The sequence below is a fragment of the Podarcis raffonei genome, chromosome 13 (genome assembly GCF_027172205.1).
Source record: "Podarcis raffonei isolate rPodRaf1 chromosome 13, rPodRaf1.pri, whole genome shotgun sequence".
In the NCBI taxonomy this organism is placed as follows: Eukaryota; Metazoa; Chordata; class Lepidosauria; order Squamata; family Lacertidae; genus Podarcis; species Podarcis raffonei.
Window position 1 is genome coordinate 50,834,066 of NC_070614.1, and position 26,066 is coordinate 50,860,131.

General features: G+C 49.0%; 1 protein-coding gene across 2 annotated transcripts in view; it reads left to right on the forward strand.

Annotated features, from left to right (window-relative positions):
- Positions 1 to 13,033: 13,033 nt before the first annotated feature.
- Positions 13,034 to 26,066, forward strand: part of LOC128400134 (polyunsaturated fatty acid lipoxygenase ALOX15B-like) — a 43,307-nt gene continuing 30,274 nt past the window's right edge. The window contains exons 1-5 of one of the 2 annotated variants that reach the window (XM_053362169.1): positions 13,034 to 13,184; positions 15,950 to 16,053; positions 18,420 to 18,580; positions 21,818 to 22,036; positions 24,373 to 24,577. In XM_053362169.1, the coding sequence (XP_053218144.1) occupies positions 15,960 to 16,053; positions 18,420 to 18,580; positions 21,818 to 22,036; positions 24,373 to 24,577 (679 nt within the window). In that variant the 5' untranslated portion in view covers positions 13,034 to 13,184; positions 15,950 to 15,959. Of the gene's footprint in view, positions 13,185 to 15,653; positions 16,054 to 18,419; positions 18,581 to 21,817; positions 22,037 to 24,372; positions 24,578 to 26,066 lie in introns of those variants that run through there. The other variant, XM_053362168.1, reaches the window with a different exon arrangement.

Here is a 26,066-nt window from a genome sequence, read left to right on the forward strand (position 1 = left end):
TTGGTTACCAACAATCTGTATTCCTTTATTCAATTTCCCCCCATTATATCTGTGAAATTAACCTAAGCACAACCAAGCATTATTTTTGGGACCATATTTAGTCAGGTAGTTTTTGAAGCAAGCCAATTCCATTTTGTTACCTTGTCGCCTGAGTGATGCTGTTTTTAAGCCTCTAGTAGGCATTTGTGCCACCAATCGGCCAAGTGTTGGTTGCTAGGGCAGGCTGTGTGTGTGTGTGTGTGTGTGTGTGTGTGTGTGTAGCCCTGCAGAAGTGTGGCTGGACATGCTGGGAGCTGGAGTCCACGAACCTCAGCAAGCGTACACTAGGACCGTATCTTTCACATGTTCAACTTGCGCGATGTCAGCTGTGTACGGTTGAAATCCCACAGGCTAAATGCAAGCAAGGCAGGGAGCTCAAGAGCTCTTTCTGCGTCAGGAAAACTCCATGCAGTTCCTTTTAGGTAAAGGTAAAGGGAGCCCTGACCATTAGGTCCAGTCGTGGCCGACTCTGGGGTTGCGGCGCTCATCTCGCTTTACTGGCCGAGGGAGCCGGCGTACAGCTTCTGGGTCATGTGGCCAGCATGACTAAGCCGCTTCTGGCGAACCAGAGCAGCGCACGGAAACGCCGTTTACCTTCCCGCCGGAGTGGTACCTATTTATCTACTTGCACGTTGACATGCTTTCGAACTGCTAGGTTGGCAGGAGCAGGGACCGAACAACGGGAGCTCACCCCGTCGCGGGAATTCGAACCGCCGACCTTCTGATCGGCAAGTCCTAGGCTCTGTGGTTTAACCCACAGCACCACCCGCGTCTCTACAGTTCTTTCTAGTAATTATGATTATTTGTCAGTAGTTTGCAAAAATCAATTATCTGTAAATGTGGTGGCCTTGAATTTACGAGTCCGGTGTCAGTGCCATCCAGCAGAAGGGAGCGTTTTGGAGACTCTCTGCAGCTGCCCCCTGGGCTTACTCGTTAACAGTTCTGATAATCGTGATGTTTCTCTTCCTTAATTTATAACTAGTATCTTGTAAACTTTGGCTCGAACTTGCATTTGGCACTGCCTAGCAAAGTACCATATTTTTCGCTCTATAGGACGCACCGGACCATAGGAGGGGGAGAACGGGGGGGGGATTCTCCCCCTCTCTGCTCAGCGCCCCTTCAGCGAAGCGGCAGGAGAAATGGAGCCCCTTCCATTTCTCCTCCTGCTTCGCTGAAGGGGTGCTGTGCAGAGAGGGAAAACTGTGCAGCGCCTCTCCAGCGAAGCGAACCCTGGAGAGCAAGAGGGATCGGTGTGCACCGACCCCTCTCACTCTCCAGGCTTCAGGCGGCTATCCGCAAGCCTTCGGAGCGCGGCGGGAATTCCTGCTGCGCTCTGAAGGCTTGCAGATAGCTGCCTGAAGCCCCCGGAGCGCAGCCTTTGAAGCCTCCGCAGAGCAGTCATCCCCAAGGTACAACAGCGAGACGGAGCGCTGCACAGCGCTCCGTCTCCCTGTTCCGGCTTTGGGCTTAGCTGCACAGCCTGCATTCGCTGTATAGGATGCACACACATTTCCCCTTAATTTTTGGAGGGGAAAAAGTGCGTCCTATAGAGCGAAAAATACGGTACTCTGCCCAGCCCAGCTTCATGCAGCCTCACTGTTTAGGGGAGTTAGAACAATAAAACAATGAGATAAAACAATAAATTAAAACAACAAAACGAAGCACTAAAAGGAGTTTAGAAATAAAATGGAAGAGAGGATGAAAACAAATGCTAAGGGTTTGTTATAGAGCAGAAACGTGCCTTAGAGTTGGCCTTAGAGCTTAAAACCCTGCTTCAGGCATTCAGCAGCCATCTTCCCCCCCCAACCCCATGCAAAAAGAGCTTTTCAGCTCTCTTCCTTGCTTGAGGGGGGCAGGTGAGACCCAGTCTGCATCCCAACTCCAGAAAGCGAAGGATGCTCGGGGGGGGGGGGGGCAGTCCAAATACACATACCGTATTTTTTGCTCTATAAGACGCACCAGACCATAAGACGCACCTAGTTTTTGGAGGAGGAAAACAGGAAAAAAATAATCTGAATCCCAGAAGCCAGAACAGCAAGAGCGACCACTGCTTTTGCTGTGCAGCGATCCCTCTTGCTGTTCTGGCTTCTGCGAAAGCAACACAAAGCCTCTTCAGGGCAGGGGGAACGTTCCTCCCACTGCCTTGAGGAGGTTTCGCACGGCTATCCCAGAAGCCAGAACAGCAAGAGGGATCACTGCGCAGAGAAAGCAACAATCCCTCTTGCTGTTCTGGCTTCTGGGATAGCTGCGCAGCCTGCATTCGCTCCCTAAGATGCACACACATTCCCCCCCCCTTACTTTTTAGGAGGAAAAAAGTGCGTCTTATAGAGCAAAAAATACAGTATTTTTGCATCTGTGAGGCCCTGGGAACCAAACCCCTGCGTCAGATGCGATTGTACTGTGCAAGAAGCCATGTTGAGTGTGTGTTTGTGTGTGATTTATTCCGGATGTGCTCAGAGATTGCAGCCCGAACCCTCGCTGTGACCCAGCACTGAACTCTCGCCGGTGGTCTTCTGCCAGAAATGTGATTCATGCTTGCGCTTTCCCTTTTTTCTCCGTTTCCCGGCATGCGAAACTCTGCTACCGTAATTCTCTTGCGGCCTTTGCATCAGCCTAACCTCGTTCCCCTAGCCTACTGTTTACCAAGTAATGTCGGAGGTTAAAATACACTGTTTTTTTGCCGCTGTCGATTTTGTACCTGTGTTTGTCCTATCGACTTTCTGATTAGCAAAACAATGGAAATGGAAGGTATAAAGTCGCAGGGCCTATCTAGCTCTTATTTCCGTGGCTGGCGAAAAGACAGGAGCGCAGGTATGCAGCTGGGACAGAGTCGGATCCTTCTTCCGTCTAGTTCAGAAACACTGACACACAGCCGCAAAGCTCCTCCACCAGCCGCAAAGCTCCTCCATCTATATATTGAGCATTCATCCTGATTTGATCACACAAAGTTTACGTAGAGGTTAGATTAAATCCTGTCTTCCCTGAGCATTTATTCTGGTTTTGCGGGGAGGCTGGAAGCCAACAATTTTATTGTGGGGTCCTTAAAATAAAATAAAAATACATCTTCCTGTTAATCGTTCTGCACTTTGTAGTGTATTTGCTCATCATTTTCCAAACCACAAAAAGTTCATTTTAAAACAACAACAACAACAACATTGATTTGTTGCACTAGGGTGGACAGCGTGTTTTGACCCAGTTCCACAGCACAAAGCTACATTTCCCAGAATGCGCTTGGGAAGTTCGTTCGTCAAAGGAAGTACTGGTTCGGCGTCTCTGAAAAGGAACTAATTCTGGCCCGCATTTGTCCCTTTGCAAACAAACAAGCTACAGTGGTACCTCAGGTTACATACGCTTCAGGTTACAGACTCCGCTAACCCAGAAATAGTACCTTCGGGTTAAGAACTTTGCTTCAGGATGAGAACAGAAATTGTGCTCCGGCGGCGCGGCAGCACCAGGAGGCCCCATTAGCTAAAGTGGTGCTTCAGGTTAAGAACAGTTTCAGGTTAAGTACAGACCTCTGGAACGAATTAAGTACTTAACCCGAGGTACCACTGTAGTTTGGTTCATCTTCCGTTCCCAGTTCAAGACACGTTCGTCCAAACGATCGCGGGAAAATAAAATTCAGCATTCAGAATGCTACAAAGATATCCCTACAAAGAAATCCATTTCATTGCGCATTGATGATTATTTGTGCTCATGGTGCTAAAGGGGTGGCCATAGACTCATAGGACTGTTTAAAAAAAAGGTAAAGGACCCCTGACAGTTAAGTCCAGTCGCGAACAACTCTGGGGTTGTGGCGCTCATCTCGCTTTACAGGCCGAGGGAGCCGGTGTTTGTCCACCGACAGTTTTTCCGGGTCATGTGGCCAGCATGACTAAGCCGCTTCTGGCGAACCAGAGCAGCGCATGGAAACGCCATTTACCTTCCCGCCGGAGTGGTACCTATTTATCTACTTGCACTTTGACGTGCTTTCGAACTGCTAGGTTGGCAGGAGCTGGGACTGAACAATGGGAGCTCACCCCGTCGCGGGGATTCGAACCGCCAACCTTCCGATTGGCAAGCCCTAGGCTCTGTGGTTTAGACCACAGCGCCACCCGCATCCCATAGAACTGTAGAGAAGGACAAAAAAATCCCTGCACCCAGTGCTTTTTTTCTTTTCTTTTTTTTTTAAAAAACGTTTAGAGGTACTCTCATTTTCCATCTCATATTGAAATACTGGCCTTCAACGAGGCCAAACCTAGATTCACAAAATGTTTAGGGGTATGCGTACCCCTGTGTGTGTCCCCCCCCCCCCCCGCAAAATGAAGGAAATGGTGAAGCTGGCATTCGAAGCCCTTCCTATAATTTCAAAGGAAAAGGTTACCAATCCACTTTAAATTCTTTAATTGTGATGTTTCAGCAGCCAGCCATTTCGTAGGAAGCACATGGCGTGTTTATTCCTTTATTGTAAATGGAACCTTACACTGTCTACTGAGAAGTCCCACTGTATTAAATGGAGCTTACTCCCAGGTAACTGGGTAAAGACCGCACAGCCTTCTTAAATCTTAAGCATTTTTACTCAGAACTAATTCTCTCCGAGTTCAGTCGGATTTTCTGGTATGCTCCTGATAATTCTCGCAGTTTCTATTATTATTATTATTATTATTATTATTATTATTATTAATAACAATAACAATAATAATAATAATAATTTCCAACCTTTCCCCCCCGACAGGGACTCAAGGCTGCTTACAGCTAAAACTTTATTTCATTCTACTTATCAGTAGAAGGTTTTTGCACGCGATCCCTTCCCTCCTACATTTCCCCCTTACAACATTCCTGCGAGGTAGGGTTAGGCTGAGAGGTTGCACTTGGCTCAAGGTGACAGATGTGTGCAGTGAGCTCAAACACGGGGGAAGCCTAAAGTCCCTGTTTTCATCAGAGAAATGTTGGCGGCCACAAGCACCCCTTTCCCCCTCTCCCAGGAGTAGAATGTGGGTATTCGCTTAAGAAATCCGCGAGATCCCGAGGCAAAAGCCATTCAGAAGACATTTGTGTGGGACAACAAGGAGCTCTTGAGTATTGCAAAATGAGCGCTCCCTTGCCAGGTTACTTATTCTGCCAAAGGCTTCCTAGGAATCTGGTGGCTTTGTGTACATTTGATCTGCCTCAGATCTACCCGCCACCCCACCCTGCTTGGGAACATATAAAGCTATCGGAGGGCCCAGTCACAGGCCATTTACATACTGTAGGCTCCTTCACCAGCAGAAAAAGCAGGAAGAGATAAAATCAGTCATAAACTACCTGTTTCCCATCCCTTATCTCCCCATAAATTTCATTCCAGCCACAAAAACAGCAGAGAGAGTTAAAGAGCTTTCCCAACCACCCCGTTTATTGTGCATTGATAATAAGCTGTGCTCGCGATAGTATTATCTGGGCAGGTGTACAGATACCCTCTTTCAATACAGTTTGTGCCTGCTGAGCGTTCTACACCATGAACGCTCCAATTCAGGGTTTTTTGGGTGTCAATAATGCAGAAACTTCAAGAAAACATCACAAAAGCTGGCTGTTAACCAGAAGATTGGTGGTTTGAGCCCGTCCAGGGATAGCTGCATGCAGGATTCTACGATTCTGATATGCAGACGGTCCAGAATAAATCAGCCATCATTCAAAATACAGTGGTAGCAGAGACATCACCTTGCCAACAAAGGTCCGTATAGTTAAAGCTATGGTTTTCCCAATAGTGATGTATGGATGTGAGAGCTGGACCATAAAGAAGGCTGATAGCCGAAAAATGGATGCTTTTGAATGATGGTGCTGGAGGAGACTCTTGAGAGTCCCATGGACTGCAAGAAGATCAAACCTCTCCATTCTTAAGGAAATCAGCCTTGAGTGCTCACTGGAAGGACAGATCCTGAAGCTGAGGCTCCAAGACTTTGGCCACCTCAGGAGAAGAGAAGACTCCCTGGAAAAGACCCTGATGTTGGGAAAGATGGAGGGCACAAGGAGAAGGGGACGACGGAGGACGAGATGGTTGGACAGTGTTCTCGAAGCTACCAGCATGAGTTGGACCAGACTGCAGGAGGCAGTGGAAGACAGGAGTGCCTGGCGTGCTCTGGTCCAGGGGGTTACGAAGAGTCAGACACGACTAAACGACTAAACAATAACAACAACCTTGGTTCTCGAACTTAATCCATTCCTGGAGTCCGTTTGAGTCCTGAAACTGTTCGAAAACCAAGGCACAGCTTCCGATTGGCTGCGGGAGGTTCTTGCACTCAAGTATTGGACGTTCGTCTTCCGAAAAACGTTCGCAAACCAGACTCTCACTTCCGGGTTTGCGGCGTTTGGGAGCCAAGCCATTTGAGTACCAAGGTACCACTGTACTGTGAGACTGACCAAAATACGACAAAACGTTTTCTAAAACGGCAAGTGCAGAAGTTCCCAGGATTCTTTGTGGGAAGCCAGGACCGTTTAAAGCGTTGCGATACCGCTCTGAATGTATAGGGCAGGTTTTAACCATCTAGCGGCTGTATCCTGAGCTGGGGGCAGCTTCTGGGATGTCTCCAAGGGCAGCCCCACGTTGACGGCACTGCAGTAATCCGGAGGGGAAGGGAGGAAGGTTCAGAGCGGCAGGTGCTACCGTCAATCTGTTTGCCAAAGGTGGCTTATCTGGAAGAGTGGAACTCCTTTCCAGAACCGGACAAGGGTCAACACCCCGGGCAGATGATCAAAAGGCACACCGACAGCACCTTGGTCTGGTTTATTGACAGCAACCCCTGAAATGGCCTCACGCTTCAGTTCAACACATTTTAATACAGTGGTAACTCGGGTTAAGTACTTAATTCGTTCCAGAGGTCTGTTCTTAACCTGAAACTGTCCTTAACCTGAAGCACCACTTTAGCTAATGGGGCCTCCTGCTGCCACTCCGCCACCGGAGCACGATTTCTGTTCTCATCCTGAAGCAAAGTTATTAACTTGAGGTCCTATTTCTGGGTTAGCGGAGTCTGTAACCTGAAGCATATGTAACCTGAAGCGTATGTAACCTGAGGTACCACTGTACTTAAAAAAAATGAGCCTTGCAGTGTTTGGGGCCCCTCACGCCGTTTCTGCTGAGGGGGTGCGGGCTGGACGTCTGCCCCACAAGCCCTCGCCTGGCGTCCCCGCTGCACTCGGTGGCTTTCGTGAGAAAACACAGCTTTCACGAAAATAAACTTTTCTGAGAAGGCTTTCTTCCGCCGCAAGCCTGGAGGGAAGTGAAACAGGATGACAGGACGTTTGTCTTCTGCCCCCTCCCCAATGTCACAGAGACAGGGCCCAAGAGTCACCAGGACAGACTTGCAGCTGGCCCCATTTGTGGTTGTTTCCTGGTTCACTGCCCTTGCCCTTGTCGTCGTCGTCCCCCTTTTGGGGAAGTCTTAGAGTGCCTTTTTACAAACCCTATCCCTGCTTGCATGCCCCGTTAATTTCCGGTGTGATTTCTCGAGGCGTGGCCTTGTTAATCTCATCATCATCAATCTTTATTATGGTCCAGAGTCCCAACAAATCATTACAAAGCAATATACAATTCATACAGCATACCTCCAGGTTAAACAAGCATTTTGTTCAGAATATAGGGATCATTGGTTCTTGCAACCACCGATAAAAACTTTGCCACTGCTAATGTTCTAGCGTTTGTCCGGTCTTCCAATAGGAACCTGACATAGTGAGCCTCTGATTTTCCCGGGAAAGATACCAGCAAGGGTAGTATCAGTTCAGCCCTGGCCTGCTCATATTTTGCACAATGCAACAAAATATGTTTTATGGAATCGATGTCTTGAGCACACGAGCAAAGTCTGTCCTGGTAAGGAACTCCTCTCAACCTGCTATCCAACACCGCAGAAGGAAAGACGTTTAGTCTGGCTTTGGTGAAAAGCCTTCGATAATTTGGTACTGTCAGGTTTTTAATGTAAGATGTTAACTTAAAGACATGCCCATATTGTACTCCTACTGCCAGCGGACTACAGACTGCGTGCGATCGAGATCGCAAGTCACTGTGTGCATTATCCCATAATCTTTGCTTTAACGTCTTTAGGGCGCCTTCATAACCCAGGTAATACGGTTGGGAGGGGGGGTGACAGACCAATAGAGGTGGCTTTTTTAGCCATGGTTTTCTGTTAATCTCTTGCAGCAAAACCAGTGAGGGTTTTTGTTGTTAACCTTTGGAACTCTCTTCCGCAGGAGGCAGCGACGGCCACAAACCTAGGCAGCTTTGGAAGATGAATGGGCAAATTAATGGAGGAGAAAGGCTGCTGATGTCAGGAGTGGGTGCCAGGAGCCGCTCAGCAATAACTTGCACAACATTAGTTAACTCTCTTCGTTCAACAAACCAAAACAGCTTCTCGGTCGATCTTGCTGTTATGTACTGAGGTTCTCACCCTGGGCCAGCAGGGGGATACTGTAGATAGTTTTCACTCAGGTCCACATATGCAAATAAGGAATTGAAAGGGACGTTCAGTGATTGGATAGTTACAGAAAGTTGTTACTGTTGCTTTGTAGTTAGGCTCTATATAAGCAGGTTGGCTGAACCCTTCAGTTCAGTTCTGTTCTGTGAATAAACAAGAGCTGTTTGAAGAATCGCAGTGTCGTCTGATATGTTCACCCACAACTTAACACTTGCCCCAATGAGACAGTTGCAAAGACTGAAGGCCCCGTCCTTCCCACAGCTCTGAAACTCTCCTCCTCTCCCAGATCCTTACGAAGCAAGCTGAGACTACATCGTTGTGCCTGCCTTTGCTCCTCCCTCTTCATACCTCTTCTGGTTATGGGAGACCAGGGAGGAGGGGAGCTAGTCACAGCAGGAGGGGGAGACCCCCTGGCTTCTTCGCCAGCCTGCCTCACCTCTGCCTCTTAGCTCCCATCCTCTTCTGCCTCTCATCCAACCTCTTCTTCTGCCTCTCATTCTGTTGTTTTTCCCCAAAAAAAAATTTTATTAAGTTTTTCACAATTATAGCACCTATCAGAACATATAACACAAAAAGGAAGAAAAAAATTATTTATCAAAAAGGAAAACGGTACAGTCCACCACCATAAAAAAAATAAACAGTAAAAGCAAACTTAATCCTTTAAAAGCCTATACTTATTTACATGTTTGTTGACTTCCTCTATTCCCTCCCTTCTGAATTTCCTTGTATCTGTATGTAACAGCTTTCCAATATCATTCTTAAACTAAAAAATTTCTGGTTATGATCTAATTTATTCACTTTCCTTACTTTCTAACCCTCATTTATTTAATAAATCCTATTTTAATCCTAGGCCTATTTGGTACTTTCAAGTGCTTTCTAATTTTTTTATATTACAATATTTATTGAAATAGTCTTTAAATTTCTTCCAATCTTCTTGGTATTCCTCTTCTTTCTGGTCGCGGATTCTTCCAGTCAGGTCAGCTAGCTCCGAGTAATCCATCATCTTCACCTGCCCTTCTGCTTCTCGTTCTGGACTGCCCCCTGCCACAGCCTCTTCCCGCTCACGGAGACCAATCCCCTGGCCTGCCCCATTCATAAATATAGGGTAGCAAAGGGATGCAACAATTTCGGATTGGCTTCTAGAGCTCAGGTAGTCGGAGCACCTGCCTTTGTTGCAGGATTCACCCTGTGGGTTGCCTGAAGTGGGACAATTTGGATGTGGACGGCAGCGATCTAAACATTAAAGCCTTTGGAAGGAATCTTTCTTTTGAGTCTTTGTTCTCCAGCAACCGGGAGCCAAGAGAGCTGGTCTGTTAGGGTGCTGTCCCATTAATCTCAGCCTAACCCCAGCCAGTTTCTGCCTGCCTGCCTTATTACACGCAAGCAGCCCAAGGTGCTGAAACTTGACATCACCTTCCTCCTCCTTAAGTCTCAATGTTGCCCTTGTAGAGCCCAGAAGAGAGGAAGATGGGGACCAGGCCAGAATCAGGTGGCCCTGCCTCTGATTGGCTCTGGTACCAACTGCTGTTGGCTCCCTGCCTTCCGACCTTTTGTTGTTGTTGAGTCGTTTAGTCGTGTCCGACTCTTCGTGACCCCCTGGACCAGAGCACGCCAGGCCCTCCTGTCTTCCACTGCCTCCCGCAGTTTGGTCAAACTCATACTGGTAGCTTCGAGAACACTGTCCCACCATCTCATCCTCCGTCGTCCCCTTCTCCTTGTGCCCTCCATCTTCCCCAACATCAGGGTCTTCTCCAGGGAGTCTTCTCTTCTCATGAGGTGGCCAAAGTCTTGGAGCCTCAGCTTCAGGATCTGTCCTTCCAGTGAGCACTCAGGGCTGATTTCCTTCAGAATGGAGAGGTTTGATCTTCTTGCAGTCCATGGGACTCTCAAGAGTCTCCTCCAGCACCAGAATTCAAAAGCATCCATTCTTTGGCGATCAGCCTTCTTTATGGTCCAGCTCTCACTTCCATACATCACTACTTCCGACCTACCAGTCCCAATTTATTTATTTATTAATGGCGCCCAGATTAAAATCTCCACCGCTCTGAAAGAACTGCCATTGATGTCTTGCTGGCTCCTGTCTGTTCAACCAGGCGTTTGCAGGTTGCTAACCACAGACCTTGGTGGGATCTGGCTGGTCTACTGCAGCGTGCCATTGTCTGACTGCATTCTAGCTCTGTCGGTAGAGCATGAGACGCTTAATCTCAGTCGTGGGTTCAAATCCCACATTGGGCAAAAAGATTCCTGTATATTGGACCCTCGTGGTCCTATCCAACTCTGCGATTCTATGAAACAGGCTGGAGGGCGCTAGCTGAGGTCAAACTGAGTTTTATGGGGCGCTGGTGTCTGAATTTGACAAAACTTTGGGTGGGTGCAAAGGGCTCCCCCCCCCTTTATATTCCAAGAGACAGCCCTGCCACCATAAAGATTCTTGCGTGTCAGGACAGTTTGACACGTCCTCCATGTAAACAAGGGCTGTTGTGAAACAGTTTTAAACAAAAGAAGAAGGGGAAAAACCACACGCCCCAAAAGGCAAACGCATTTTGAGAAGTCGAGTCGGGAAAGGCAGTGCGAAACGTGCTTGTCTGAGCAGGCCGGGAAACATATAAACAGATGCAAGTTGCTCATTGAAGGTTGCCTAGTGTTGGGGCCTGGTTTGGGGAAGAGAGAGAGAGACTGAGAGAGAGAGTGCTTTGACGTTTGATGCTTTCCTTGAACACCTGGCCTCAGGTATCGGTTGTGGCTCTTCGCCACTGGGGCCTCCCCAGTGCAACTGCAGTCTCCCCGGGTGCCGCCCACTGGGGGCCGGCTCTGCTATTAGGCAGGAGGAGGCCACACGCAGGCTGTACATTTCAAGAATCTTAGACCACTTTAAACCGGTTCCCCCGAATAATCCTGGGAACTGTAGTTTAAGGGTGCTTAAGAGTTGTAAGGAGGAGAGTCTATAACCCTCGCAGAGCTGCTACAACTGCCAGCATGGTTTAAGGAGAAATCCCTCTTCCCAGGGAACTCTGGGAAATGTAGTTCTGTGAAAGGACTCCTTGGCACTCCTAACAAACCACAGGTCCCAGGATGCTCTGGGGGAAGCCATAGACAGGGGTCAGCCAACTTTTTCAGCAGGGGGCCAGTCCACTGTCCCTCAGACCTTGTGGGGGGCCGGACTAAATTTTGAAAAAAAAATAATAATGAGGAAATTCCTATGCCCCACAAATAACCCAGAGATGCATTTTAAATAAAAGGACACATTCTACTCATGTAAAAACACGCTGATTCCCGGACCGTCCACAGGCCAGATTGAGAAGGCGATTGGGCCGGATCCGGCCCCTGGGCCTTAGTTTGCCTACCCATGGCTTAACGTGTCAGAATGCTGCTTTCACATGCGTCCCTCAGACGGGGACTGAGAGCAAGCCAAATGCCAGCTTCCTTCAAAAAGCCACGGTGTCTGCCATCCGAATATAGTTGATAAGAACGGATCCCTCTTCCCAGGGAACTCTGGGAACATGGAGACTTGAGGAGGCTGAAGCAGGCAGGAGGAGGTTCTGGCTGAGATTGGTGGCGCACTGCCTCATTTTATGTACAGTGGTACCTCGGGTTAAGTACTTAATTCGTTCCGGAGGTCTGTTCTTAACCTGAAACTGTTCTTAACCTGGAGCACCACTTTAGCTAATGGGGCCTCCTGCTGCTGCCGCGCCGCCGGAGCACGATTTCTGTTCTCATCCTGAAGCAAAGTTCTTAACCTGAAGCACTATTTCTGGGTTAGCGGAGTCTGTAACCTGAAGCGTATGTAACCTGAAGCGTATGTAACCCGAGGTACCACTGTATTTTGATTTGATCTGTTTTATTACAAACACATATTTGTTCTTCCAAGGAGCTCACGATTCTCCCCCTTTAATCCTCACAACAGCCCTGCGAGGTAGACTAAGTTGAGAAGCAGTGACTCGCCCCGAGGTCAGTCAGAGAGCAGATTCGAACCCTGACCTCTCCCGGGCCCTGGTCCGAAACTCTAACCGTTGCGGCCTCCCAGTCTCCGTTGGTGGGGTGCCTGATCCTGTTCAGTTTAAAAAACAAACCACGCAGGAGCTGTACAATTTCTCAACATCTTGCAAACATTTCAGGAGGATGCTGGTGTCCACCCAAAAGACGAGGACCTCAGGCTGACCTCTGCGGTCCGGCGCTCAGCAGTTCCCTCTTTCGCAGACCGGGAAATCGGAACCACGCCACCACAGACTGCAGTCGTGGCTCCATCCGTGGCAAGGCCACCGGCCATGTCTGCCCCTCGCTGGCTTCCTGTTCCTCGCCCTGCCGTGCAAATCCACACCTGCCCTGCTGGTCCTTCTGACAGGGCCAGTTTCCTGGAGCAGGGCAGGGTTGTGGACGCCTCGTTCCTTGAAGCCACGAGGGCCCTTTCCTCCATTCTTCTTCCCACCCCGTGGCCTGGAAACCGGGGCCTGCTGGAGAGGTCTGTGCCGTCTGCTTGGCTGGGCGCCACGAAGAATGCGCCTTCCTCTCCAAAGAGTGCTAGTGAAAGCACGAATTCTGCCACTCCCTCGAGCAGGGACAGCTCCTCCCAACACCTACCCCAAAGAGGAAGCAAAGTGGAAAGTCAGCTGGAAGAGGAGAAAATATCTCGACTCGTTCAGTGCATCTCGGAGCCGTTCGCCGTGCTGCCTGACTGCCCCAGCCGGTGTGGCCCACTCTGCCTTCTTGATCGGGGCAGCCAGAGGGGTGAGCACTCTGGGGAGGCCTGGGGGTGGGAGAGAAAGCCACTTAGCCCCCTCCCCAAACTTGGGCAAACTCCCCCGCATCATTGCATAGAGGGCACCAGTCTCTACTTGGGTGAAAAGGCAGGGAAGCTCTGTAGATCCTCTCTGTTCTCAGGGGGTCCTGACTTTGTGTCCCCAGCGTAGCCTCTCAGAGGTTGCAATGCACCAAGGGTGCCTTTGAGCCTGGTCCATAGGGGGTTTCCCCTCTCTCTGTCATCTTATCTCCTCGCCGCGATCGCCTGCTTTCTTTTTCTGCCCCAAAATGTCTCTGGCGTGGAGGGAAGGCTTCTTGCAAAAAGAGCAGCCCATGCAATATTCTAGTCCTCATCGTGGCAGCTAAACCCACTGGCCGGACACAGTGGTGTGCGTGCCTGCGTGTTTGGAAAATGCAAAAAAAAGAGGCTTAGAACCACAGATTTGTATAAGCAAAGACTGGTAATCGGCGGGGCAGTGTGGTGCTGTGGTTAGAGTGTTGGACCGGGACCTGGGAGGCCAGGCTTCAGATACCCACTGGGCTATGAAGCTCGCTGGGTGGCCTGGGGCCAGTCTCTGCCTCTCAGCCGAACCTACCTCACAGGGTTGTTGTGGGCTTTAATCGAGGAGGGAGGAAACCGTGGATGCTGCCGTTGAATTCCTTAGAGGGGGGGAAAGGGATTTGAATGCCATAAGTAAATAATACTCACCCTTTTAGCCGTTCAGTGTTTCCCCCGTCAAGGCTCAAGACCACAAGATGTTTTGCTGGCGGTGTGTTGACATTGTCCGATGATGCAAAGGCTCCATTCTAAGCTGCAGTAATTCAGAGCCGTTTGAGCAGCACGGCATTCTAGCCAGGCTGCTTTTATTGCAGGCAGAAATGGAAAAAGTGCAACTTTTTCCCGCACGGCCTGTGTCTCAGAATAGTGCCTTGTGTGGCGCAGCTGGGAAAGGGCAGAGCTTTGCACTTGAGGATGTGTTGATACGTCAGTGCTGCTTGCTGTCATTTTTTCTACTCTTAGGAAAGTTTGGCTCTCCACATTTCTGCACTTGTTTGGGACTCGTCCGGGAGAAAGCCATCAGTGTTACAGTGCAAATTTCTCCAAATATACACCTTTCAAAATGCATTGCTTATTTACTTCATACAATTGATTATACTGCTTGATTGTAAAAGAAACAAACCCTCGAAGAGGTTTGCAAAAAATTATAAAGCAATAATAATAATAATAATAATCAGTAAGAAGAATTAACAACAATGATTTAGGGTTTGGGGAAAGTTAATAAGCTAAAAACTGGTGAAGACTCGCACCAACTTTCCTAATGTCTAAATATGTGTTTGTATCTGGTTTCCCCTAAATATGCACATTTTTGCATTTCCCCTCTAATATAATGTGATTTGTATATGTTATCTTCTACAATAGGAGCACATATACCCTTACCAGATGTGTTTTTGTACTTGGTGGGAGAACTGCTTTGCAAAGTTCAGAGAGCTTTTCAAGAACGGCTGCATTGCTTCAGAGAAAGAAAAAAAAGTTTAGCTTTAAATGGGAACTGAATTGAATTCATCCTTCCTCCCTCCTTGCAGAGTCATCCTATGCATGTTTACTCTGAGCAAAGGGCTTACCCTGAACGAAGGGCTTATAGCTCAGTTGGTTAGGGAGTGGTGTTGATAATGCCTGGGTTGCAGGTTCGATCCCCAGACGGGACAGCTGCATATTTCTGCATTGCACGGGGTAGGACTAGATGACCGTCAGGGTCCCTTCCAACTCTTATGAGCTCTCCCTGTCTCCGGAGCTTTTCCTGCGAAAACCCGCTCTTTAAAGGTAAAGCACAACAAACGGCGATTTGGGCTTTCTGTGTATTGCTGTTTGTTCCAATTTTGCAGTAAAGAGCAGATTTCTGCGGGGAAAGCTCTGGAGCTAAAAAAAAAAAATGAAAGAGAAGTCGGAGATGGAGCTTTAAAACACAGACCACGCCCGGAAAATGTGGAGGAAACGTACCTGCGGACGAGCCCCAAGCCCTCCCTCCTGCTCCCTCCCTCCTGGGAAGCATGCTTAAGATTTCGGCGTGAAAAGGTGCTTAGAACAGATCCGCTCAAGAACTCTCATTCTTGTAATTCAGGCCAGGACTGGTTCAGATATGGCTCACTTGCAAGAAGTCGAGTGTCGGAAGATTTGGGACAGTTTAAAAAGGTGCTTCTTCACGCAGCGCAGAGTTAGACTATGGAACTCCCTGCCACAGGGATGCCCTAACCTGGATGGCTTTAAAAAGAGGATTAGCCAGACTCATGAAGGAGAGGGGCATCGATGGTTCCTAGCAATGATGATAATTAATAATAAATAACAATAATAATAATACAGCCACAATGGCTCTACCCTGCTTCCACGGTCAGAGGCAGCAATGCCATCTGAGACCACAGAAGTGTTGTTCTTGTGCTCGGATCCTGCTTGTGGGTTCCCCTATAGGGCATCTGACGGCCACTGTGAGAACAGGAGGCTGGACCAGGTAGGCCGCTGGCCTGATCCTGGCAAAGGCTTCAGAAAGCAGAATTGTTGCCGGCCCCTGTTGCCAGTACTAAACTAACAGTCTGCTTCAGTGCTGGGCACTTTTCCATGTTCCTGTGCAAACGGCAAAGTTAAAAATAAAACGGCGGGTTCCAGTCTTGACATCCGCTCCCAGGTTAGGAATGTGTGGCATTTTGCTTCCTGGAAAAACCTGCCTGGATTCCCATCCTTTCTCTTTCTCTTTTCCAAGGACCTTGAAGATGAGGCTGAAGGTATTCTGGAAGGTGAAAGAGCGCTGGAAGAGATTTGAGGGCGCCCGCAGAATCCTCTGTGCCAGCAGCGCTCCAGGAGCAGGTGAATGGTCTTTGGTAACGTCCCTGTGGTGGGGAAAAAACACCATGGAGCCCTAAGGCAGGGGTCAGCAAACTTTTTCAGCAGGGGGCCAGTCCACTGTCCCTCAGACCTCGTGGGGGGCCGGACTATACAGTATTTTGGAAAAATAATAATGAACAAATTCCTATGCCCCACAAATAACCCAGAGATGCATTTGAAATAAAAGCACACATTCTACTCATGTAAAAACACAGGCAGGCCCCACAAATAACCCAGAGATGCATTTTAAATAAAAGGACACATTCTACTCATGTAAAAACACGCTGATTCCCGGATCGTCCGCAGGCTGGATTTAGAAGGCGATTGGGCCACATCCGGCCCCCGGGCCTTAGTTTGCCAACCCATGCCCTAAGGAATAATCCCGGCCTGGTGGTCCACACCCAGGGCAATTGCGTACTTAATCTGAGCATCCGCTATTCCCCCCGGCAGAAATCCTGCGCCTGCGACAGCTGTGTGGCAGGCAGAAATCCAACAGGGGAAGCCCCTCCCCTTGCCACACCTCCATGTGGGGAAAAGGCTGGTTCAGGCCTCTCGGAGACTCGCCAGGTTGCTGAGGGGGTTGCTGGAGGCATGTTGCAGTTGGATCAGGGCCTTTCCTTGAGTAGCCATGTGTGTTGCCTGCTCTGCATTTGTGCAGCCATGTGCACCGCACGGTTTGCATAATATGTGCGGCAAGGCCCTGCGCATCAAAGCGTTTGGTGGAAACCACCCCCTGAGTTCGAATTCATCCCCAGTGGGTGCCACGACAGCTCTAGCATGGGGAAGCAGTGATAAAAAAGGATGTGGGTGTTGTAAACAAAATCTGCCCTTCTTCCCTTATGGGGTATCCAAGAGCCCGTATAGAGTCCTTAAGTGGGTTCCCTATCGGTAGGAGAAAATAATAGAGGCCAACCAGAGAATATTGAGAAGCAAAGCAGCTAGTAAGCCTGATCTTTATTAAAGCTGTTGCAACAGGGTGCTCCCCTCACAGGCAGGAGGATGGATGAGGACCCAGAACAAAGGTGTGCCTGCCCTTATCTTAATTCTAAATTCCCTGCCCTGGAGCTGAAGACCACCCCTCCATACATCATACATACATCACAGAAGGGGTGTAACCCAAGACCACCCCCCACAAACATCATAACTACATCACAGAAAAGGCGGTCTACAACAGAAATTTGAATGTTGTTGTTTTTCCTGTCTGCTAGGTTATCTGATAATGCCTTATCTGATCGCCTTTCCTGATAGTCTGGCCATTCTTTTGAAATGGTAATTACAGTGGTACCTCAGGTTACAGATGCTTCAGGTTACAGACGCTTCAGGTTACAGACTCCGCTAACCCAAAAATAGTACCTCGGGTTAAGAACTTTGCTTCAGGATGAGAACAGAAATCGTGCTCCGGCGGCAGCAAGAGGCCCCATTAGCTAAAGTGGTACCTCAGGTTAAGGACAGTTTCAGGTTAAGAACGGACCTCTGAAACCGAATTTTCACCTCCTCCCCCCTTGCAGAGAAACATTTGGTCAACTTGGGAGTCAAAATGGTTTCAGGACTGTCTTCCTGTGCTGCTTCAGACATGCGGTCCACACATCTATGTATGTGCTTGGCTAGCACATCTATGAACATTTATTATATATTGTTGTTGTTAGTTGTTTAGTCGTGTCCGTCTCTTGGTGACCCCCTGGACCAGAGCACGCCAGGCCCTCCTGTCTTCCACTGCCTCCCTGTGTTTGGTCAAACTCATGCTGGTAGCTTCGAGAACACTGTCCCACCATCTCGTCCTCTGTCGTCCCCTTCTCCTTGTGCCCTCCATCTTTCCCAGCATCAGGGTCTTTTCCAGGGAGTCTTCTCTTCTCATGAGGTGGCCAAAGTCTTGGAGCCTCAGCTTCAGGATCTGTCCTTCCAGTGAGCACTCAGGGCTGATTTCCTTCAGAATGGAGAGGTTGGATCTTCTTGCAGTCCGTGGGACTCTCAAGAGTCTCCTCCAGCACCAGAATTCAAAAGCATCCATTCTTTGGCGATCAGCCTTCTTTATGGTCCAGCTCTCACTTCCATATATCGCTACTGGGAAAATCATAGCTTTAACTATACGGACCTTTGTTGGCAAGGTGATGTCTTATTATATATATATAAGACCTTAAATTTCTTATAATCCTGGGTCACGGTGTCAGGATGGCAGCTCCCTGCTTGGAGGTCGCTCATTTGCAAACATTTGGCCCTGTACTGTGTGGAGATTCCAGCGCCTCTTCTCCTCTCCCGCCCCGAATCAATAAACACAGTGTCTGCCTGAAGCGTGAAACGGCCAGCAAGCCGCCAAGGAGATTTAAACAAACATTTTCCTGTCTCTGTAGCGTACGATGCCGCCCGGTGGGAAATGGAGGCTTTCTTGAGGAGGAAGAGGCCTCTGAACGGGGCCCGCCGATGTTCCGGATTCCCTGCTGGCTTTCTGGGGGCCCAAGGAAGGGGCCCCGCTTCCCTGGAGAATCGCACCCATCTCCAGAAAGAGATGCAGGTAACTCTTCCGTCCTTTCAGCCGAAAGCAGGATCTTAAAATTTGGGCAAGACCACTGTTTATGTGGGGGACGCGGGTGGCGCTGTGGGTTAAACCACAGAGCCTAGGGCTTGCCGATCAGAAGGTTGGCGGTTCAAATCCCCGCGACGGGGTTAGCTCCCGTTCCTCGGTCCCTGCTCCTGCCCACCTAGCAGTTCGAAAGCACGTCAAAGTGAAAGTAGATCAATAGGTACTGCTCCGGTGGGAAGGTAAACGGCGTTTCCGTGTGCTGCTCTGGTTCGCCAGAAGCGGCTTAGTCATGCTGGCCACATGACCCGGAAGCTCCCTCGGCCAGTAAAGCGAGATGAGCGCCGCAACCCCAGAGTCGGCCACGACTGGACCTAATGGTCAGAGCTCCCTTTACATTTACTGTTTATGTACGCAATCACGGCTGCAAGAATACTTGTAGCCAGAAGTTGGAAATGCGAAAAAACAAAAACAATAACAGATTGGAAAACACTCCTGATAGAGTATTTCCAATTAGCAAAGCTGACCGGGAAAATCAGGGGAGCCTTAAATCAAAAAGTATACAAAGGATGGAAAACATTTAAGGAATATATAAGACTATATTGTAAAAATGATACCATCCTAGCAGAATTGAATGATACTTGTATACAATAGGAGGGACACGGGTGGCGCTGTGGGTTAAAGCCTCAGCGCCTAGGACTTGCCGATCGAAAGGTCGGCGGTTCGAATCCCCGTGGCGGGGTGCGCTCCTGTCACTCGGTCCCAGCGCCTGCCAACCTAGCAGTTCGAAAGCACCCCCGGGTGCAAGTAGATAAATAGGGACCGCTTACTAGCGGGAAGGTAAACGGCGTTCCGTGTGCTGCGCTGGCTCGCCAGATGCAGCTTGTCACGCTGGCCACGTGACCCGGAAGTGTCTGCAGACAGCGCTGGCCCCCGGCCTATAGAGTGAGATGGGCGCACAACCCTAGAGTCTGTCAAGACTGGCCCGTACGGGCAGGGGTACCTTTACCTTTACCTTTACCTTTGTATACAATAAATAAATGGAATAAACAGCTTAGAGGAGTATATGGGAAAAGATATAAAACAAACAGTGCAACAAAATCAAGACAATAAAAAAGTATAATGAGAACGATTGGATGTTTCTCACAGAAAATGTTATTGGATAAAATTTGGGCAGCTGCTGTGGGAGACTTCTGGAATGTGCCGTTTTGACCGTCAGTCTAATCCCACAGTCTTTGGGGGGTGCTGTGTCTGAGCCCCCTCCTATTTAGCTGTGCAGCCTCCTTCAAAGAGGATAGTCCTCTATTTTAAAGCCATCAGAAGACAGGCCACTTTTGGAAAGCTGTCTCTGTCTGAAGAACCGCCAGGTCCATTTTGAAGATAATGAATATTATTATTATTATTATTATTATTATTATTATTATTATTATTACATGCCACCCATCTAACTGCGTTGCCGCAGCCACTCTGGACGGCTCCCAACAAAATATTTTAAACACAACAAAACACTAATCATTAAAAACTTCCTTATACAGGCGTACCTTGGAAGTCAAACAGCTCAGTTCTCGGACGTTTTGGCTCCCAAACGCCGCAAACCTGGAAGTGACTGTTCCGCTTGGCGAACTATTTTTGGAAGCCGAACGTCCAACGGGGTTTCCCATTGGCTGCTGGAGCTTCCGGCAGCTAACCGGAAGCCGCGCTTTGGTTTTGGAAGTCGAACAGACTTCCGGAAAATATTCCGTTTGACTTCCAAGATACGACTGTACAGGACTGCCTTCGGATGTCTCCTAAAAGTCAAATAGTAATCTCCTTGGCATCTGAAGGGAGGGCGTTCCACAGGGCGGGCGCCACCACCGAGAAGGCCCTCTGTCTGGTTCCCTGCAACCTCGCAGGGAGGGAACAGCCAGAAGACCCTCAGAGCTGGACCCCAGTGTCTGGGCTGAACAATGGGGGGTGGAGATGCTCTTTTCAGTATATAGGGCCGAAGGCCTTTAGGGTTTTAAAGGCCAGCACCACAAACCCTCAGGCGGAGAGGATGCGTGGGTTGGCTCGCAAATAGGAGCTTCTAGAGAACTTGTGCCTCAGGCTAAAGAATTTGCAGGCTGCACCACCCCATTAAGGAATGTTAAGCTCAAACTGGTTTCATGTGTGACCCTCTGTCAGCAGAAGCTGGACCATTAGAGAAATGAGGCTATGATCCAGCCTGCCTTCTTACAACTAGCTTCCTCCAGCCTTAGTCTTCCGTTGCTCCTTGGGGAGGAAGAGGACGGGGTCGAATCTAGACTTAGTTGGCTCCACCAGCCGTTCCCTCTGGCTCCCCCTACTGTTGCCTCCCTGCCTCCTGCCCAGCCATCCCTATGGGAGTTAAAGGTAAAGGCACCCCTGACCATTAGGTCCAGTCGTGGCCGACTCTGGGGTTGCGGCGCTCATCTCCCTTTACTGGCCGAGGGAGCCGGCGTACAGCTTCCAGGTCATGTGGCCAGCAGGACTAAGCCGCTTCTGGCGAACCAGAGCAGCGCACGGAAACGCCGTTTACCTTCCCGCCAGAGTGGTATCTATTTATCTACTTGCACTTTGACGTGCTTTCGAACTGCTAGGTTGGCAGGAGCAGGGACCGAACAACAGGAGCTCACCTCGTTGCGGGGATTTGAACCACCCACCTTCTGATCGGCAAGCCCTTGGCTCTGTGGTTTAACCCACAGTACCATCTGCGTCCCTTACACGGCTAGGTAAAGGTAAAGGGGCCACCTGACCATTAGGTCCAGTCATGGCCGACTCTGGGGTTGCGGCGTTCATCTTGCTTTATTGGCCAAGGGAGCCGGCATCCAGCTTCCGGGTCATGTGACCGGCATGACTAAGCCGCTTCTGGAGAACCAGAGCAGCGCACGGAAACGCCGTTTACCTTCCCGCCGGAGTGGTACCTATTGATCTACTTGCACTTTGACATGCTTTTGAACTGCTAGGTTGGCAGGAGCAGGGACCGAGCAACGGGAGCTCAGCCCATTGCGAGGATTCGAACCGCCGACTTTCTGATCGGCAAGTCCTAGGCTCTGTGGTTTAACCCACAGCCCCACCCGCGGCCCCCTCTATTTCTTCACCCCTCGCTGATAACCTCTGGCCCGCATGACGCAGGGGGCTATCTGGCAGATCTACTGCAGCCACCTCCCAGTTTCCACCGAAGGCATCTTGTTCGTCCAGTCCCTCATACCTCTCTCTGGACTTTACCTTTAGCCCACGAAGCATCAAGAGGAGAGCCACTGCAGGAGACGGCCGGCCGAGTCCAGCAGCGAAGAAGGAACCCTAATGGCTTCGTACAAGGTCCAAGTGGCAACTGGGACGTTCTGGGGCTCGGGGACCTTCGACACTGTCTCCATCACCCTGGTGGGTTCAAGGGGAAGCAGCCCCAAGCAGACGCTGAACAACACGGGAAAGGACTTTGCCCCCGGAGCGGTGAGAGGATCTTCAGAGGTGGACTTTGGGGTGGAGGGAGGCAGGGACTTTGGGGGGCCTGAGGAGGTCGTCTCTCCACTGCAATTCTTTTTATATATGTAAATAATTTTTATTCGTTTTCCATTTAACAATATATAGTCACATCATTATTATCTGAAGGAGTGTCTCTGCCCCCATGTTCTGCCCGAACAATGAGGTCCAGTGCCGAGGGCCTTCTGGTGGTTCTCTCACTGCGAGAAGCCAAGTTACAGGGAACCAGGCAGAGGGCCTTCTCGGTGGTGGCGCCCGCCCAGTGGAACTCCCTCCCACCAGATGTCAAAAACAACTACCAGACTTTTAGAAGACATCTGAAGGCAGCCCTGTTTAGGGAAGCTTTTAAGGTTTAATAGGTTATTGTATTTTAATGTTCTGTTGGAAGCCGCACAGAGTGGCTGGGGAAACCCAGCCAGATGGGTGGGGTATAAATAATAAATTATTATTATTATTATTATTATTATTATTATTATCCACTTTACCTCTCTGGCTCTCTAGAGCAGGGGTTGGCAAGGTTTACCTCGCCTGGGCTGGCTCACTCCCACAGACACGATTTCCGGTGTCTGTGTCTGCACGCGATTTCTGGCACCACGGAAGCAAATCCCTGCGGGGACTCACCGAGCGGGCAGCTCAGTTTGGGGGCGGCTCGTGGGCCAGTTAAACGACCCCCGTGGGTCGCTTGTGGCCCTTGGACCTTAGGTTGCTGACCCCTGCTTTAGAGCCTGTCCACTTCCTTCCCTCCCGCCTCATAGATTTCAGAATTAACCTTTATATCATAGCATTCTATACGTTTTCCAATTCTAATTACACTCATTATGAAATACCTCAAAATTTAAATAAATTTAAAAAGGAAAAAAATTATCATTACAGTGGTACCTCGGGTTACATACGCTTCAGGTTACAGACCTCGCTAACCCAGAAATAGTGCTTCAGTTTAAGAACTTTGCTTCAGGAGGAGAACATAAATCGTGCTCTGGTGGCACGGTGGCAGCAGGAGGCCCCATTAGCTAAAGTGGGGCTTCAGGTTAAGAACAGTTTCAGGTTAAGTACGGACCTCCGGAACGAATTAAGTACTTAACCCGAGGTACCACTGTACAAGTCTCCAGACAACCCTTCTAGTGATGTTAATTGCTTACAATGTTCTTTCAAATATTGTATAAATTTGCTCCAGTCCTTTTGGAATACTTGATCATGCCTGTTTCGGATTTTTCCTGTCAAATTCGCCAGTTCTGCAAAGTCCATCATCTTCATCTGCCACTCTTCTTTCATTGGTCCTTCTTGTAGTTTCCGTTTAGAATTCCACCTTTCAGTCTCTTCCTTTCTTTTTTCTCTGCCCATTTTTAGCGATATAATACAGTCCAATAATCAACTGCTACGTTATTTAAAATCCCTCTCTTTTAACTCTCAATTCCCCCCGTTGCTGTTGAGTCAGTAGGACAGAGGTAGCAATGGCAGTACTGTCTTTAAAATCTCCTTTTCCCACTGAGCCTTGTGCCTTTTCTTCTGTGTTGCAGTCATGTACAGTGAGAGTAATTCGCACGGTTTTCCTATCTGGCCCCCTGGGGTCTAATCTCCAATATCTAGTCGGCAGGCTTTAGTCTTATATATCCCCCATAGTTCAAACGCCGATTAGCAAAAGTTAGGGGGTAAAACAAGCTGGACACTTTACCGCTGCTCGAAGGCTTCTGGTTTTTTAATAAAAGTATTTTTGAACATTTTCTTTAACTCATTATCTATCATTTCCCAAAAAGACTTTACCTCTCTACAAGTCCACTACATGCAGTAAATTTAACACCTTCCTTCTGCAACCTCCCCCAAGATTCTAGCTGAATATTATATCCAAAATCTTTAGCCCACTGTATCACCACCCCTTTAACCTCTTCATCTTTAGTACGCCATTCCAGTAATAGTTTATACTATAGTTTAATAATAGTTTAAATGTAGAATGTATAAAATGTCTACACTGTAATTCTTGACTTGCAAAGCAGCAGGAGCATAGCTGCCAACGTTTCCCTTTTTTTAAGGGAAATTCCCTTATTCCGAATAGGATTCCTCGCAAGAAAAGGGAAAAGTTGACAGCTACGAGCCTTGACTCTTCCTGCCTCTCACTTCACATTCCATGTGAGGTGTTCGGCTGGAGGGGCTTGTTTTGACTAAAACAGCCCCACGGGCCAACTTGAGGGAGGCCACGCGGGCCAAAAATAGGGCCACGGACCAGAGCTGCTTTAACAGATCCATAATCAGGTGAAGTTCTGCTTTCTGGTGTTGTGGCGAATCAGCGGCTGTCCCTTTTCTTTCCGCAGGTGGATGAATACAAGGTGCCCAGCGATGAGGAGCTGGGCCCGATTCTGCTGGTCCAGCTCCACAAGGAACCCTACCTCTTCTTCCCCGAGGATAGCTGGTACTGCAACTTTGTCCAGCTCGTCACCCCACAGGGAGAGACATACCGCTTCCCTTGCTACCAGTGGATCGAGGGGTACACGACCCTGGAGCTGAGAGAAGGGACAGGTGAGGTGCTGGTAGCATCCCTGCAGAGAAGCCCTTCGCTGGGACGGCGACGCAGGGCCAACTCTCCCAGGTCACCAAGTCCCTTCTGCCGGGAATCACAGAGATAGTGTCATCATCCCACCCCATTGGTTAATAATAATAATAATAATAATAATAATAATAATAATAATAATAATAATAATAATTTATTATTTATACCCTGCCCATCTGGCTGGGTTTCCCCAGCCATATCTATTAAATATTAAAAGCTTCCCTAAACAGGGCTGCCTTCAGATGTCTTCTAAAAGTCAGATAGTTGTTTATTTCCTTGACATCTGATGGGAGGGTGTTCCACAAGGCGGGCGCCACCACCCAGAAGGCCCTCTGCCTGGTTCCCTGTAGCTTCACTTCTCGCAGGGAGGGAACCGCCAGAAGGCCCTCGGAGCTGGACCTCAGTGTCCGGGCAGAACGATGGAGGTGAAGATGCTCCTTCAGGCATACTGGGCCTTTGAGGCCGTTTAGGGCTTTCAAGTTCAGCACCAACACTTTGAATTGTGCTCGGAAATGTACTGGGAGCCAATGAAGTTCTTTCAGGACCGGTGTTATGTGGTCTCGGCGGCCGCTCCCAGGCACCAGTCTAGCTGCCGCATTCTGGATTAGTTGCAGTTTCCGGGTCACCTTCAAAGGTAGCCCTACATAGAGCGCATTGCAATAGTGCAAGCGGGAGATAACCAGAGCATGCGTCACTCTGGCGAGACAGTCTGCGGGCAGGGAGGGTCTCATCCTGCATACCAGATGGAGCTGATAAACAGCTGCCCTGGACACAGAATTGACCTGCGCCTCCATGGACAGCTGTGAGTCCAGAATATGTATCGTATGTGAACTCTTGGAGGTGGCTGGCATTGGTCGGCCCACTTCCCTCCAGAAAATAATTCCAGACTGTGGCCCCAAAGGCAGGGCTGGGGGGGCTGGGGGCATTCGAGCTTCTGGGAAGGTTTGTAGCTCAGAGGAAGAGTATTGCTTTGCATACAGAAGGTCTTAAGTTCAACCACTGAGAGGCCAAATATTGGGAGGGGTCAAACCCTATAAAAAACCCTGTCTGTTGTAAATACAGTGGTACCTTGGTTTACGAACTTAATCCGTTCCGGAAGTCTGTTCTTAAACCAAAGCATTCTTAAACCAGGTTTGTCTTCCTGATTTGATCCTGCCTTGTCATACGGGGCTGCGGTTGGCAATCCGGATCTATGCTTTTAAATGAGCCTCCCAGCTTCCTCTTATCCACTAGGCAGTTAGGGGATATGGGCCACAAATGTAGTCCCTCTGATGTCTCATTGTGTTCGTTCTTCTTGACCAGTCTGCTTCTGAGTATGTCTAGTCTATCCAAGATTTCGTTTTGAGTTGAGGGCTGCAATGACCTGAAACGGTTTATTAAGGCGTATTCTTCCACAGAAAGGAAGTCCTTGCTGTCTCTTGTTTTTGTTTAGTCGTTTAGTCTTGTCCGACTCTTCCT